At 43.4% G+C, this 14,190-nt stretch overlaps 1 protein-coding gene across 14 annotated transcripts in view; it reads right to left on the bottom strand.

Annotated features, from left to right (window-relative positions):
• Positions 1–469: 469 nt before the first annotated feature.
• LOC726461 (protein shank) overlaps positions 470–14,190 on the bottom strand; it is a 102,068-nt gene continuing 88,347 nt past the window's right edge. For 6 of the 14 annotated variants that reach the window (XM_026439079.1, XM_026439084.1, XM_026439081.1 and 3 more), the window contains 13 exons: positions 12,954–13,134; positions 12,468–12,787; positions 11,939–12,203; positions 9,395–10,097; positions 8,772–9,001; positions 7,774–7,950; positions 7,333–7,546; positions 7,053–7,254; positions 6,098–6,407; positions 5,836–6,029; positions 5,519–5,680; positions 3,959–4,259; positions 2,554–3,782 (listed from right to left, as the gene is read on the bottom strand). In XM_026439079.1, coding sequence (XP_026294864.1) covers positions 2,554–3,782; positions 3,959–4,259; positions 5,519–5,680; positions 5,836–6,029; positions 6,098–6,407; positions 7,053–7,254; positions 7,333–7,546; positions 7,774–7,950; positions 8,772–9,001; positions 9,395–10,097; positions 11,939–12,203; positions 12,468–12,787; positions 12,954–13,134 — 4,488 coding nt within the window. Of the gene's footprint in view, positions 3,783–3,958; positions 4,260–5,518; positions 5,681–5,835; positions 6,030–6,097; positions 6,408–7,052; positions 7,255–7,332; positions 7,547–7,773; positions 7,951–8,771; positions 9,002–9,394; positions 10,098–11,938; positions 12,204–12,467; positions 12,788–12,953; positions 13,135–14,190 lie in introns of all 14 variants that reach the window. The other 8 variants (XM_026439091.1, XM_026439090.1, XM_026439085.1 and 5 more) reach the window with 7 other exon arrangements.

A 14,190-nucleotide genomic window follows, 5' to 3' on the forward strand; every position in this document is an offset into this window, starting at 1 on the left:
ATTCTTTCATAAATTTTTATATATTACACATTTGGCAAGAATATAACTATTGGATTATCTTGAAAATTTTTTCAAATTTTAAACAGTTTAATTTTTAAAAACATTATTCTACTGAATTTGTTTTTTTTTATTTCTTTTTTTTTTTTTCATGATTTCGAAAATCTCAATGAATGTTGTAAAAATAAATCATGAAAATGACTTTTTGATAATTGTAAGAAATATATTTGCAAACAATTAGCATTTTAAAAACATATTCAGCAGAAATATGTTTTTTTAAACGAATAGTTGAAAACTATATATGATCTTTGAAAAATATAAGATCCAACATACAAGATGTACCATTTTTACGTGACACAGTATTTATATCTTTTAACCTTTGTATTTCCTTTTTAAGAAAGTTTGCGTGCACGAAAAAATTAGTGTAATCGGCAATGCTATTTGCTTAAGATCGCAAACAAAGATAAAATTGTATTCTTGAAACGTTTTATTATTACACGAGCCGTTGTAATGCGTACAATATTGCTTTACTAATCCGAATCAACCAGTCGATCAATCAGTTTTTGAAACGATATACACGCATCAGCGATTTTTCGTTTTTATCGATCGAAAACAAACAATAAAATATTTAAGGAACATTTAATACTTATCTTTAATATGATTTTCTTCGACTCAAAACTGTTTTTTATTCATGCTTTAACAAGCATGCATTGACTTAACATCATACTTCACCGTTTGTATATGAATATGATTTAACTTGAAAAGGCATAAAAACAATAATTAGGAAGGACGTTGCTTTCATGGATATCGCTTAAATCTATCGCGGTGATCATAAAAGTGATGATAATAATCGTTCCATCGTTATAGATATTTAATACGTAGCAATGTTGTTCAGTATATATATATACACTATGTAGCAGTGTCGCCGAGAGACGCGAGATTTTCTTTCTTTATTTCTTTCCTTATTGCCGATTCATTATTATATACTATATACAGGATAAATCAATGCAGGTTATTCGATTAAAAAAGAAGAATTAATTTTTGATTTTCTTCATTAAGAAATTGTTCAATCGAGGAACATTGCGTTTTCTTCTTTTGTGAATAAATACAATAGATATTATTTTTTTACCGAAGGAAATATATATCGTAATGTATTACACATCTCGCGACTCTTAGGAGCCTGATTCAAATGGAAGGAATACGATCTATCTTACAAGCTGAATAATGTTGGTGCGTTAACGTAGTACAGTGCGCCTCTATTAACGCGATTACGAGCTTAGAGATAAATTCATACTCGTCGTAATGCTATTACTCGTTATTACAAACTAGAAACAATTTCTAATGACTTTGTGAGTAGAACTTTTTAATTAGGCTCTTGAGCAGTCTAAACACGAGACAAACAAAATGAACTCAATTTCGCGCGCGCGCGTTTTACTTTAATTAACCCATTAATTCGGCATCTTTGATTATTTTTTTGCATCGATGCTCTCGAATTTATGTTATGTTATGTCCGTTATGGGAAAAAAAAAAAAAAAAAAAAAAAAAAAATGAATTTCGATTAGCAGCACCGATTCATGTCTTCGATTTGATATTTCGATGCGTTGTTTTTCGAAAATGCCTTTTTTTTTTTTTTTTGTTTTTTTATGCGATGGAATGAGAGAAGTTGATGGCGTTTAAGGATAAAGATCGTTATATGTAAAAGTATTAAACACGCGTCGTACTTCGTTAGAAATATGAAAAACAAACCGATATACGCTATACATTCATTCTCTACGTTTCTTACATATACACGCGCACATTCGCACACATACACACGCATCTCATAGAACTATTCTTACTTTTTTGTTTTTTTATTTCTATGTCTCTGCCTCTCTCTCTCTCTCTCTCTCTCTCTCTCTTTCTCTCTGTTGCTCGCATACTTTGTTTTTTCTCTCTAATTACGAACTACAATACGGTATATAGATCTTTTTCTCTCTCTCTCGTTCTCACCTCTTAGGCCATTCCACGAGACATTTATAGTATTTTGACATTTACGAATGTGGTTCTATATCGTTTCGCAAGTAGAAAGCATTGCACGCACGACTTTTTAAATCTAACGTATCTGCGGTTCGTACGATTCATATTCTAAGTTGTATTTTTACGGTAAAAATTCACTGAATACATCGTTCACTTGACTACCACAGATCATTGATCGAATCAATCCAAACGACGCTCGATCAAAGGATATTATGGATAGTATGCGATAGGGACGACGCGCGCGTTTTGTTTCTTAAAAAACTGCCCCTCCCCCGCACGGGAAATATCGTGTGAAAAAAATATATTGCAAATAATCGCATTATTATTTTAGGTTAGGTTTTCGTTTCGGCCGAATGACGGAACAGATGATATTCAGGATACATGCGCAACAACGTATGCTGCGTGCGCACAATTATCTCGGATGGAGAGAAAGGTTAATTACGGAAAGATTAAATTGACTCTGACAGATCGTGATCGAACAACGTGATCACGCGACCCGAACGCGTCCGTTCATCGGCGATCGTTCGCGACTATTATTCCTCACTGATTATGCAATCGTCCACCGGAAGCTTTTACTTGATTGTTGGTAACTTTCGGTATCGCCCCGATGATCTTAACGCGATTCTGTTGCTGTTGCTGTTGCGATTGTTGCTGTTGCTGTTGCGCTTGTTGTTTGTTGTCGCAGAATTGAGGCGGCGGCGCAAATACCAATTCGTCTCCGTTCCCGGCAGACGGTCCCGCATTGAACTCTGGTGGCGGTGGCACGAACAAATCGTTGCTCTGCTCCTCGGCATCCGCCTCGATCGGTGGCGGCAATTGGGCCAAGCTGACCGCGTGCCGCGTCAATAATCCGCTGCCACCGTAGCCCGTTCTTTTCGGATTGGCCTCCTTTTCCACGGAGAGCACCGTGGCCGGATGCTGGCCAGTTTCGTTGGCAAGATTTCTCGCTGTCGTGTCGTCGAAACCCGTCGGCGGACCTACAGGCACGTCCTGGTCCGAGCTCACTCCGCTCGAGCTATTGTCACCGTCCTCGGCCAAGGATTGTTGCGTTTGCTGCAGCAGGAAGTCGTTCGGATGACTTTTCGAAGACTTCAATTGCGTCCTCACCTTTTGAATCTCCTCCACGCTGAAGGAGTGGGGCAACGAGCTGCTGCCCGACGAACTGGAGCCGGAGGTGTTCGAGTTGCCCGATGTTTCCCGAGTCGATTCCAACTTCTCTCTCGCGGCCGCCTTCTCCAACTCCTTGGCGATCTCCGATTCCCCGTCGTCGTCGGTCTCCTCCTCGCCCTCGTCGTTCTCCGACTCGGAGAGGCTGTAATCCGGCTCTGGGATAGGCGGTGCCGTGTTCGCTGCCACTACCGTGTTCCCTGTGTTGTTGTTAGCCACGGACGAGAGATTGGTGATCGAGGAACTGGTACTGATACCCTTCTTCTTTCTCTCCCTGATACCGATCGTGCTGTGACTTCTATTCGTCTTCAAAGGTTGGGCGTATTGGTTGTTGGCCGACTGGTTGTTGTTCACTTGGTTGTTGTTGCTCACCGCGTTGTTCGCGTTCTGCTGGCTGTTCAACGGTTTGAACGTCGTGTTGTTGGTGGTGCGCAAACTGTGCGACTTCCTCACGTGGCAACGGGTCGTATGGGTTGGCAGGCTACGGGAACGATACCCCACAGTCTTCATGTCCTCCGGCGAGGCGTACAGTTTTGCGCTGTTCGAAGGTCGGAAGCTCGACATCACGCCGTAACTTCCATCCACCGTCGCGGCTGCCAATTCTACATAGAACGGGAAAGAAAAAAAAAATACGTTATACATATTATTATCCGTCCGTTGAAATTTATTCCGGATAAGTAACGACCGATTCGGCCGGCAACGCGTCGAAATACGCGTGGAATATATATGTGTATATATATATACGTATATATATATATATATATATATATATATACACCTTTGACTTGCTGTATATGAGCCATGTTATCGTAGACAGAGGCCGGTGTGACTACATCCGGCACATTAGCGCCCACGTTCACTTTGACTACTTGACCGACAGGTGGCGGAGGTGGCGGATGGTTCGGTGGTGGAAGCCCGTTTCTACCATTCAACGCGTTCACGTCCTCTTGGCTTCTGTGCCCTTTCGGAGCTAAAATGGACGACTGCACCTGCACATTCAAGTCCGGCGTACTGTGAAAGTCTCGATGAAGATCGGAACCACCGCCCAATCCACCGAAGAATCGCACCCTCGAGTTCAACTGTGAACAAGCCGACAAATCTTATTGGGATCTAGAAACTCGTCGATGAGGAGAGGAGAAGAGCGTTCAACGAAACAATAGCTCTGGATACACTACATTGCCGACGTAGTAACGAGCGATATATGTATATATATTCGAGAATCGCGTAATGATAATCGAGATACTTGTGTACACGTTATGTACAATTAATCGCGATTTAATTTCGTAAAAGCGGCAACACAAAAAGCAGGTAGGTCGGTAATTCCGTATCAACATGTGTCTATTTACACTTTTCTCTCTATCTATTTGGTTCGTCTGTCCTTTTCTTTTCTCTACATTTTTTTTCGAGATGTCGCTGTATTCCGCTGATATTTAAAAACTTAACGACGCGACGATTTAAGACGGAAAATGGAAAATCGGTTTATAAGCGCGTAAGGTTCGATTATACGGGGGAAGAAGCTGCACGATCATGCAAAAAGTGTAAGCAAAGTAATTAAAACGTTCATTTCATGGATACACGTGGTTAGTTCTGCGAGGCGTGTTCATAAAGCTGAAAGTGATATCCGATGCCCTTTCGAGCATCGGATTTTCATTAGCAAATGGCTTAGTCACCTGGAATCATGCAAGTCACGGACGCGCTAGAAACAAAGTATTTTCGATCAGTAATATAAGTCGTCCTCGTTGTCTCTCTCGTACCAGGAGCGCCCCTTGCTGTACACTCGTGCTGGCTTGCGAGAAAACTATAACACACATGCGTAAAAACAGCCACCGTCACCGCTAGGTAGCATGCATCGAGGAGTTTTAACCTCTCTGAAAAATTCTTTGTAACTCTTGCGTCGTATAATAAACGGTGATTAAACGACAAAGGATGGAACGGCTGGCGATTAATTAATAAATGGCAAAAGATATAATTCTATGAATATGGGGGTTATCGACAACCACAATAAATCTACCTTTGGGTTAATATTACGAGAGGGGGGGGGGGCAAATGAGTTAAAGTTGCGTTCGAAGTGTGAGTTTGCCGATTCTAAGGATTTTTCCCGATTCTAGAGCGACAAATTCTTCTCGCATCCTTAGAAAAGGCAACGGGACGGAGCGAAATTTAAATCCTACAGCAATTACACCAAGTCTACACCATTGTTCGCACACGATCGAAGATAAAAAAAAAAAAAAAGAAATCGTCGTAACGAAGGATTCGCTAAAAAATTTCTTCGAAAGACGAAGAGAAATAAGAAGAAAGATATGCGATTTAAATTTGGAGGGGAAGTATTATTCCTTACTTTGCCTTTGCGTTTCATTTCCGCTACGCTCGCGTATACCCTGCCGGTCTTTGCAGGCGAGGAAGGATGCGACTTGGTAGCTTGACCAGTTTGAAAGTGAGAGCTCATCATGGACGAGCTGTACTGACCACTGGCACTACCTTGCTGCCGCTGAAATAGTTCCTGGAAGAAAGGAAGGACAAAGCTGAAGCCTCGGTTTTCTCGTGCAATTCTGCCATTCGAGGAGAAGTACGGGGAAGCGGATCGTTCGTTCACCGAGCAAACGTGAAGATGACCGAGAGATAATAACAAATACATCGCGATTCACCCACGCGTACCTCCAATTCAGCGGCGGTGATCCTGCTGGAGGTGGGCCTCGATCGGATGCTGGCCGTCCTCGGTTGAACCGGCGTGTTTTGCCCAGTGTTGGGCCCGGTCGATGGCTGCTGGGGAAGATGGATAGACTCCGCGCTGCTCGATTTAGCCCCCGTCGACGTGATTTCGTCGCGATCGTCCCTCTCCCCACCACCTTCTGCGAAAAAGTCGTTCTTATCGTTCTTGGAATTATCCTTCTTCGTCGATTTTTCCTTTTCTTTTTACCTAATCCAGCCACCATCGATCTCGCCCGCGCCCGGCCAACGCTCAGAGTCGTCTTTGGATCCCTTCGTGGAGGCATGGGGGCAGGTGACCTGCCCAGCGTGCCCCCAATCGCCACGTTGTTGTTACCTTTCCGAGGGAGGGTCGCGTACTGTCTCTGAATCGGTTGACTAGTTGGCAGAAGGGCTGCCGATTGCGAGTTCGGAAGGCTGATCATCGGCGAGACCACCGTCATTCGTACCAACTCGCCCGATTTTCGTATCAGGTCGACTACGTGCTCGTGCGACGCCGTCGTCACGTCCTCGCCGTTGATCTGTGAAAATAATCGAGAAGTGGAAAACCATTCGAAACATATATATATATATATATATATATATATATATATATATATATATATATATAAATATATATAAATATAAATAAATATATATAAATATATATAAATATATATAAATATAAATAAATATATATAAATATATATAAATATATAAATATATATAAATACATATAAATATATATAAATATATAAATATATATAAATATAAATATATAAATATATATAAATATAAATAAAGATATAAATATAAATAAATATATATAAATATATATAAATATATATAAATATAAATAAATATAAATAAATATATATAAATATATATAAATATATATAAATAAAAATAAATATATATAAATATAAATATATAAATATATATATAATATATATTATAAATATATATATAAATATAAATATATATATAATATATATTATAAATATATATATAAATATAAATATATAAATATAAATAAATATAAATAAATATATAAATATATAAATATATAAATATAAATAAATATATAAATATAAATAAATATATAAATATAAATAAATATATATAAATATAAATAAATATATATAAATATATATATAAATATATATGTATATATAAAGGAAGCTTACTTGGATAAGGTAATCGCCTTTTCGAAGACCGGCCAGATCCGCCACTCCTCCTTGATCGACGTCGTCCAGGTACTGCAAGGCAGGGTATCTGGCCGATGGCGTCAACTCCATCAAAGGCGAGGTCGCCTTGGCGCCCCGTAACACGAATCCGAAACCCTTCCTCGAACGATGCAGCACCACTGTGCGAGGCTCGGACGTGACTCTGTGAAAAACGGGACAATTGGATTATTCGAAAAAAAAAAAAAAATAAGGTAAAAAGGTAGAATATAAGGGTTCTCACGGTTTCTTCAATCTGGGAGCGGTAGCGAAATACTTGTGCTGCGATTCCCTACGGCCCAACACCCTTGGGTTGCGGCCATCCCTCGAGGGCTGAGGGCCCAGTGGGATGTTGGTATGGCGAAGCCTGACCTCCTGCACGCAGTGGGCTGGGAAAAGGCCGGTGCCCTGTCCGCGAAGAACACCCTCGAGAAGGCCGCAATCGGTCGCCCCTGTCACTGTCCAAGAAACAAACGTGCAACGATAGAAGCAACGAGAGCATTCCTCGTTTTTTGTATCGAATTGTAAGAATTTTGATCTCGAGTTACCTCGAATGAAAAAAAGAGAAATCAACGGTCGCTTGTTTTTCCTTTCTTTATCGGCCGGATAAGAGAGCACGAGATGTGAAGGACGGAATGGGGGGAGATAACAACAGAGAGAAGATATAATAATCGGTGTCAAATACCTTCCAAGATATCTCCTTGATTGATATTCAGATGGCCTAGTATTCCGCTGTTATAACTCTCGACGCAGACAACCGTGGTCCCCGGTATCGATAGGGAATTGGTAGTGTCCGACTGCGAGGTTCCCACCCCTGAACTATCGCTAATCACGTCGGAAGCTGTATCGCCGAGACTCTTGTCTAAAAAAAAATTCACGGAACAAGGGTGGTCGGTTGAAATTTCAACATTTTTTTTTTTTTTTTTTACGGTCTGCTTTTTAGAGCGGCGAACGTCATGCAAACGCTATATATATATGTATATATATATGTATATACTTTTAAACGGGATGTAAACATAAGATGGGCGCTTTTAGCTCAACGCTAAAACGGTATCCGCCTTCCTTTTTCTTTTTCTCTCTTTTAAATTGCCCAACTGGTATAATAAATATATATATATATACACGTGTACGTGGTGGGGGGAGTCGGCTGGCTGACGGAATGTCCAACGTTGTGCCGCTACGGTTACATCCACACGGCAGAGCTAAAATATACGTATATATATCTCGCGAGTCTTAATTCGTCGTAATAACGGCCCAGCTTTACCATTTCTGATTATGGTGATGATGGTTTCGACGTTCGAGTCACGCCAAATACACAACAAATTTCTACTACACCTGTTTCGCGCTTTCTCTTTCTCTCTCCCTCTCTCTCTCGCTCTCTCACAGTGTCGCATAAGGGGGATCACGCTTCGCGTGTCCCAACGCACGTACAGCGACGAGGATCTCTCTCGAGAGGAGGGGGGGGGAATCTTCAACGATGAAGGGTGTGCGCGATTCCGCAGAAGAAGGACGCATTCTCTCTCTCTCTCTCTCTCTCTCTCTCTTCGTGCGCGTGTGTATTCTCTCTGTCTGGCGCGACAGACGGAGAGAAAGATAGATAGATAGATAGATATAGAGAGAGAGAGAGAGAGAAAGAAATATCGTGGAAAAATAAACCTGGTATGCGTATGTATTTATGTATACCTGTGACGATGCTGGCTGAATCTTCACCGGACGGTTGATTGCTGCCTTCGGATAGGCTCGAGCTGGCCGAGCTGAAAGGAGCTAGACTCCTGCTGCTCGGCGAGGGCGAGGGCGGCATCTCCATCGTTCTGTGCATGTCGAGACGGTGTTGAAGCTCGAGCCGGTGTTCTTGCAGCCTCGTCAGTCCCTCCATTCTTACGTTCTGATAGTTCTCCGCGGTGGTCGGTAATCTTGAAATGGAGCGTATTACACTTCGTATAATACCGTCGTAGTATACGTGACTGGACACGATACTCGATACTCTCGATACACGATACTAAATCTCGCGAGATTAGCGTAAATTGTCTTTGCTTTAAACGCGCGTATCTCCTCTCCTTCCTTCCCCCCCTCCCTCCCTCCCTCCCTCGCCTATCCAACAATCGATCCAAACAATTTTTCTCGGAGATTAATATCGGGAGAGGAGGTGGGGAGGGAAATATATATATATAAAAGGAGAAGAGGAACATGGATCTCGACCTTGATCGAAATTAGACAGACAGACAGATGTAGGAGTGGATAAGAAAGAAAAAAAAGATCCCGATTTTACCGATCGTTGTTCGATCGCAAAGACAGTTTATGCTTACCTCGCGTTAGGATCCCTCAGCGAATTCGGGCTCTGGTAATCCGAGGACGGTATTCTCTGTATCTGGTCGTTTCTGGTCGTCGTCGTCGTCGTCGTCGGTTCGATGGACGGTACTCGGGGGGCGAGGGCGGCGGCGTGATGATGCGGCTCCCCCGCCGTCCTGCTCGCGATACTGTTCGCGTACTGCTCGGCGGACGGTATTCTGGTGAGGGTGCCGGTCGTGTATTGCTCGGCGGACGGCACTCTGGTAAGCGTACCGGTGGCGCTCGTTGCCGGTTGGTATTGATGGTGATGATGGTGGTGGTGATGATGGTGATGATGATCCCCCGTGGACAGCCTCGACACTGTGCTGTTATTGCTGTTGTTGTTGTTGTTATTGGCGGTGGTGGAGGTCGCGGTCGCGATAGGGCTGGCGTATTGTTCCGTGGACGGTACTCTGGTCAGGTTGCCGGTCGCGTATTGCTCGGCGGACGGTACTCTCGTCACCGCGTACTGCTCCACTGAGATCGTTCTGGTCAGGCTACCACCTCCCCCTCCTCCTCCTCCTCCTCCTGTTCCGCCAGAGGCGTGTTGGTGTTCGGCGGACGGTATCCTGGTCAGGGTGCCCAAGTTGCTGGCCGAGCAGCTAGTGGTCATCGTCGACGTGCCTCCGAACGCCACCGAGCGCCGTTTCGGGTTGTAGCGTGGCGGCCCTTTAAACGGTACTGGAAAATCGAGGGTTGCAAGGTTAAGTAAAGAAAGGATTACTTAGCCTTACAATTAGACGCCGCTCTCTTAAATCGTATGCTCGTCCTCGTCTTTCGAGCGATCTCTCTCTCTTTCTCTCTCTCTATATATACCGCTCGCGAGTCCAAAATGAATGCGTATGCGTGCGTGTGTGTGTGTATGGAATTTTTGTGAAGAAAAAATTTGCTCTCGCTCATTCACTCTCTCTCTCTCTTTCGTTTTCGTCGATTCGCAAAATTTCAAGCGGACTCGCAAGCTGGCACTCATACACGCATACACGGTGTTGTTAACAAATTGTTAAACTCGAGGCGTTGATGATTACGTGACGCGCGTTTGCGGAGGAACAACGACGATCGAACGGCTGGTTATAATACGTGGTTGGTTAGTTACAGAAGAAAGCGGTGAGAAGCACACGCAACAGTCACGCATTCGACGTGTATGTATATTGTATCCGTTTTGCACGATACAATATGATCGTTATTATAGGGGAAAAGTGATCAACACAACCGCGTCGTTCACTTTCGACGGTGTTGTTGTTGTTGTTGTTGAATGAAAACACGGCGCGTGCGCTTTTTTCGGGTGATCGAATTCACCTTCGAAAGGACCTTTGAATTTCTCTCGAAGAGAAACGAAGTAGAGGCCATCTTCCTCGCATTCGCACTCTTTCCATTTGACGGGTCGAGAGAGAGATATTTCAACGGCCCGCGTGGATCAAGTTACACAATAAAGTAAAGTCGAGAAACTACCAAAACATTAACGGTCAACTTGTCTCGCCTCGACTTTCGATGCTGACGGATTTTCGTCGTCCTCTTTTTCCTCTTCTATTTTTCAACGATTATTTATTATCCGTGTTTTCTCGAACTCGAGAGGAAATCCGTGAGCAGCGAAGATCGTGGACGAGATCGAAATATATGGGCGGTATCGTTAGTATTAGTTACTCAAAAAAGCGTTCAAACTTTAATCGTTACTTATATATATATCATATAAGTGTACAAATGCTCGATGCTCGACGTCTTACAAGACCATCACCACCAAAGATCCCATCAGACAATTGTTACAATTTTACGGTACTTTTGTCATACAGCACAGAGACACAGAAACACGCACAATTACATATAGATTATATGTATACGTAAATATATATATCTTTCGTATATTATATATTTACACTTTACATTTGGACTAGTCTACGATTGTACTATTCTACTCCTCGCTACGCTAACTAGCAAGCGCTGAAGCGTGTTGTCTTGGGAAGACGAGGAAAGAGAAGGAGAGAAAAAAAAAGTAAGTAAGTAAGTAAGAAAGAAAGAAAGAAAGAAACGAAGCATTCTATACAATTCGACGTTGCATGCACATGCCAGTGTTAAGATAATTCGTGACGTGCTACATATCTAATAAATTTTCCGAACAATCGATCCAAGTTATCGTTTCATCGGATAATCCGCGTTCCTCGTGTCGTCCCTTAATCTTCGCCGCGTAACCAATCGTCTCGCCGATTCCGTCTCGCGGGACCGATGATACCGACCGATACCGACGATATCGTCCTTATCGATCGATCTTTACATTACTTCTTCGCTCCTCGCCGGAATTTCAAAATTGATCGATCGTCGCCTACGCGATATACCAGATTAGATTCGAACGAATTCGGGGAGGCGGTGCTCGAGACACGAGAAAGAAGAAAAAAAAAAAGGAAGAAAATATCCATCCATCCACGAAGTCGCGCGAAAGAAAAGGAAACTCGCGCGAGTCAATTTCTCCTTCACCTATTCTCCGCATCTCTCCGTGGTATATCCCTGCTCGCCTCCGCCCGCCAACTCACCAACTTCTTCCGGCTGATAATTCTTAATGACCTCGGCCAGCTCCATGTTCCCAGCGATCACCGCCACCTGGTAGGGAGTCTGGTTCGCGTAATTCAGGCTGTCCTTCTGCGCGCCTCTGAACAGCAACTGGCGTATGCACGACGAGTCCGTGTTGTTCACAGCGCATACGTGCAACGGCGTGTTGCCGGACGCGTTACGCGCGTTCATGTCGGCACCGTAAAAGAGCAAGTGATCCAGGTGTTGGACCAGGTTGTTGCGGCAGGCCTGCGAACATGCGAGGGGGGGCGCGCGGAGAGGGGGAGGGGGAGGGGAAGAGTTTTACGTTATCGATTATCGAAAGACACGCGGATGTGCGATTATAATTATAAAACTCTCCCCCCTCTCTCCCTCTGTCCTTCAAACCACCCTCTCCTCCCCTTTCCCGTTTTTTTCGAACAAGAGGAGGGGGCAGAGCAGTTATCGGAAAAAGAAGGAGGGAGGAGAAGAGGGGAGGGAGACTGAGAAGGGCGAAAAGGTGAAAAGCGAGACCTGATGCACTTCCTGCCATCCCTGCAAATCCTGGGCGCCTATCGTCGCGTGGTCGTGGAGCAACGTTTCGCACAGCATCGGATCGGTTTTGTAGATGACGCTGTAGTAGAGCGGCGTCAAGCCCTTCGTGTCCTTGTAATTGGGGCTCGCGCCGAGCTCGAGCAACGTCTTCACAGCTTCCAAACTGTTCCGCTCCACGGCGCGATGCATCGCCGTCAAACCCTCCTTCGTTCGATAATCCAACAACGCGCCACCGTTCACCAGCGCTATTATCACCTTCGAGGGTTTCTTCAACGTGGTGGCCAAGGTGAGGGGAGTCTCTGCGAATTCGTCAGAATATTGGATTCGAATACGAAGGAAGAGAGCGGGTCGATCGATCGATCGATCGATGGATCGTAATTCGTGAAAAAAATTTTTTAAGCAAATGAGATTAATCTTTTTTTTGAAGGATAAGAAAAAGTTTTAGGAAATTTTTTTTTTCTTTACCTCCGGTTTCCTGGCAGTGGAAATTAGGATCCAGGCCCTTGCTGCACATCTTGGCGATCTTCTCGACCTGGCTGTTTGCCACGTACTCGAGCAACCTTCGCAAGTTCGTCCTCGTGTGCATCGCCTTCAACTGTTTTTCATCCAGGTGCAGCATCTTGTAGACCCGTCTTTTGTACTTGAGCTGCGAATTAAAAATGGGATCGTGGCGTAGGCTCTTTGATCATCGTGACATTATGGCCGATAGAGATGCGACGGAACGCGCGCGCGCACACGCCCAGGTGTGGAATAACGACACCTGACCTCCCTCCCATTGGCATTTATATAAATCGCACGTGTAAATTGAATTTTTCTATATCATTTTGCACGTACCGTTTTGAATATTTTTATTCGAAGATTTTTTAAAAGGAAATGAGGAGTACAAGTATAATATATCTCATGATTAGAATTAAATAAGATTAAAAATTACAGAGTCAAATTTTGGTAGGTTGATATTTCTTATGAAAAAATATTTAAGAAGAAAAAAAGAAAAAAAATATACCAACATTTCACGCATTCTTTTATCTGAAAATTTATTTTTCGGAGAGAAATCTTGACGTGAATCAAGATTTAACGTTCACGTGAAACGTTCTATATGCAAAAAAAAAAAAAAAAAAAAAAAAATAAAAAATAAAAAAAAATTGCAGAATACAGCGTATACACACTCTCCATTTATTTTCGAAGTGGGCGTTTCGATGCGAAGTCTCGTGAAATGCCACGAGTCTAACCCTTCCTGCACACCCACCTAATAGAGAGTCCGATGGGAAGAGAAAAGAAGCTCATTTTTTCCCCCCCCTCGACTCATCGACCCACGAGAAACATACCGTATAGGAAGGCAAAACGTGTGTGTGTATATATATATATAAAATTATCCCGGTTTAATGGAGGATTCGCCATGTCGCTTCCCGGTGGCGTTACATCTTCTTTGTAATTATCGGAGGCATCGTGGTTCGAAGCGTTAGATTACCGACGGATAGGCAATATCGCCCGCGCTAATGACTACCGTTACCACCAATTATGATCATCCACGGGATCCGGAATCGCGATGTAAATTAGAGACAGGACGAAAGATTTCTCGTCCCTTATCGGCCGTGACCAACACCTCGCTCGTTTTTACGCAACTCGGTCGGTCAATCGGTCGTTAACTCGAGAGAAGCCCGACGACGCGATGCGAACTCTGACTCTTGGCCGACTTGGCGGG

Source organism: Apis mellifera, linkage group LG2 (assembly GCF_003254395.2).
Source record: "Apis mellifera strain DH4 linkage group LG2, Amel_HAv3.1, whole genome shotgun sequence".
Lineage (NCBI taxonomy): Eukaryota > Metazoa > Arthropoda > Insecta > Hymenoptera > Apidae > Apis > Apis mellifera.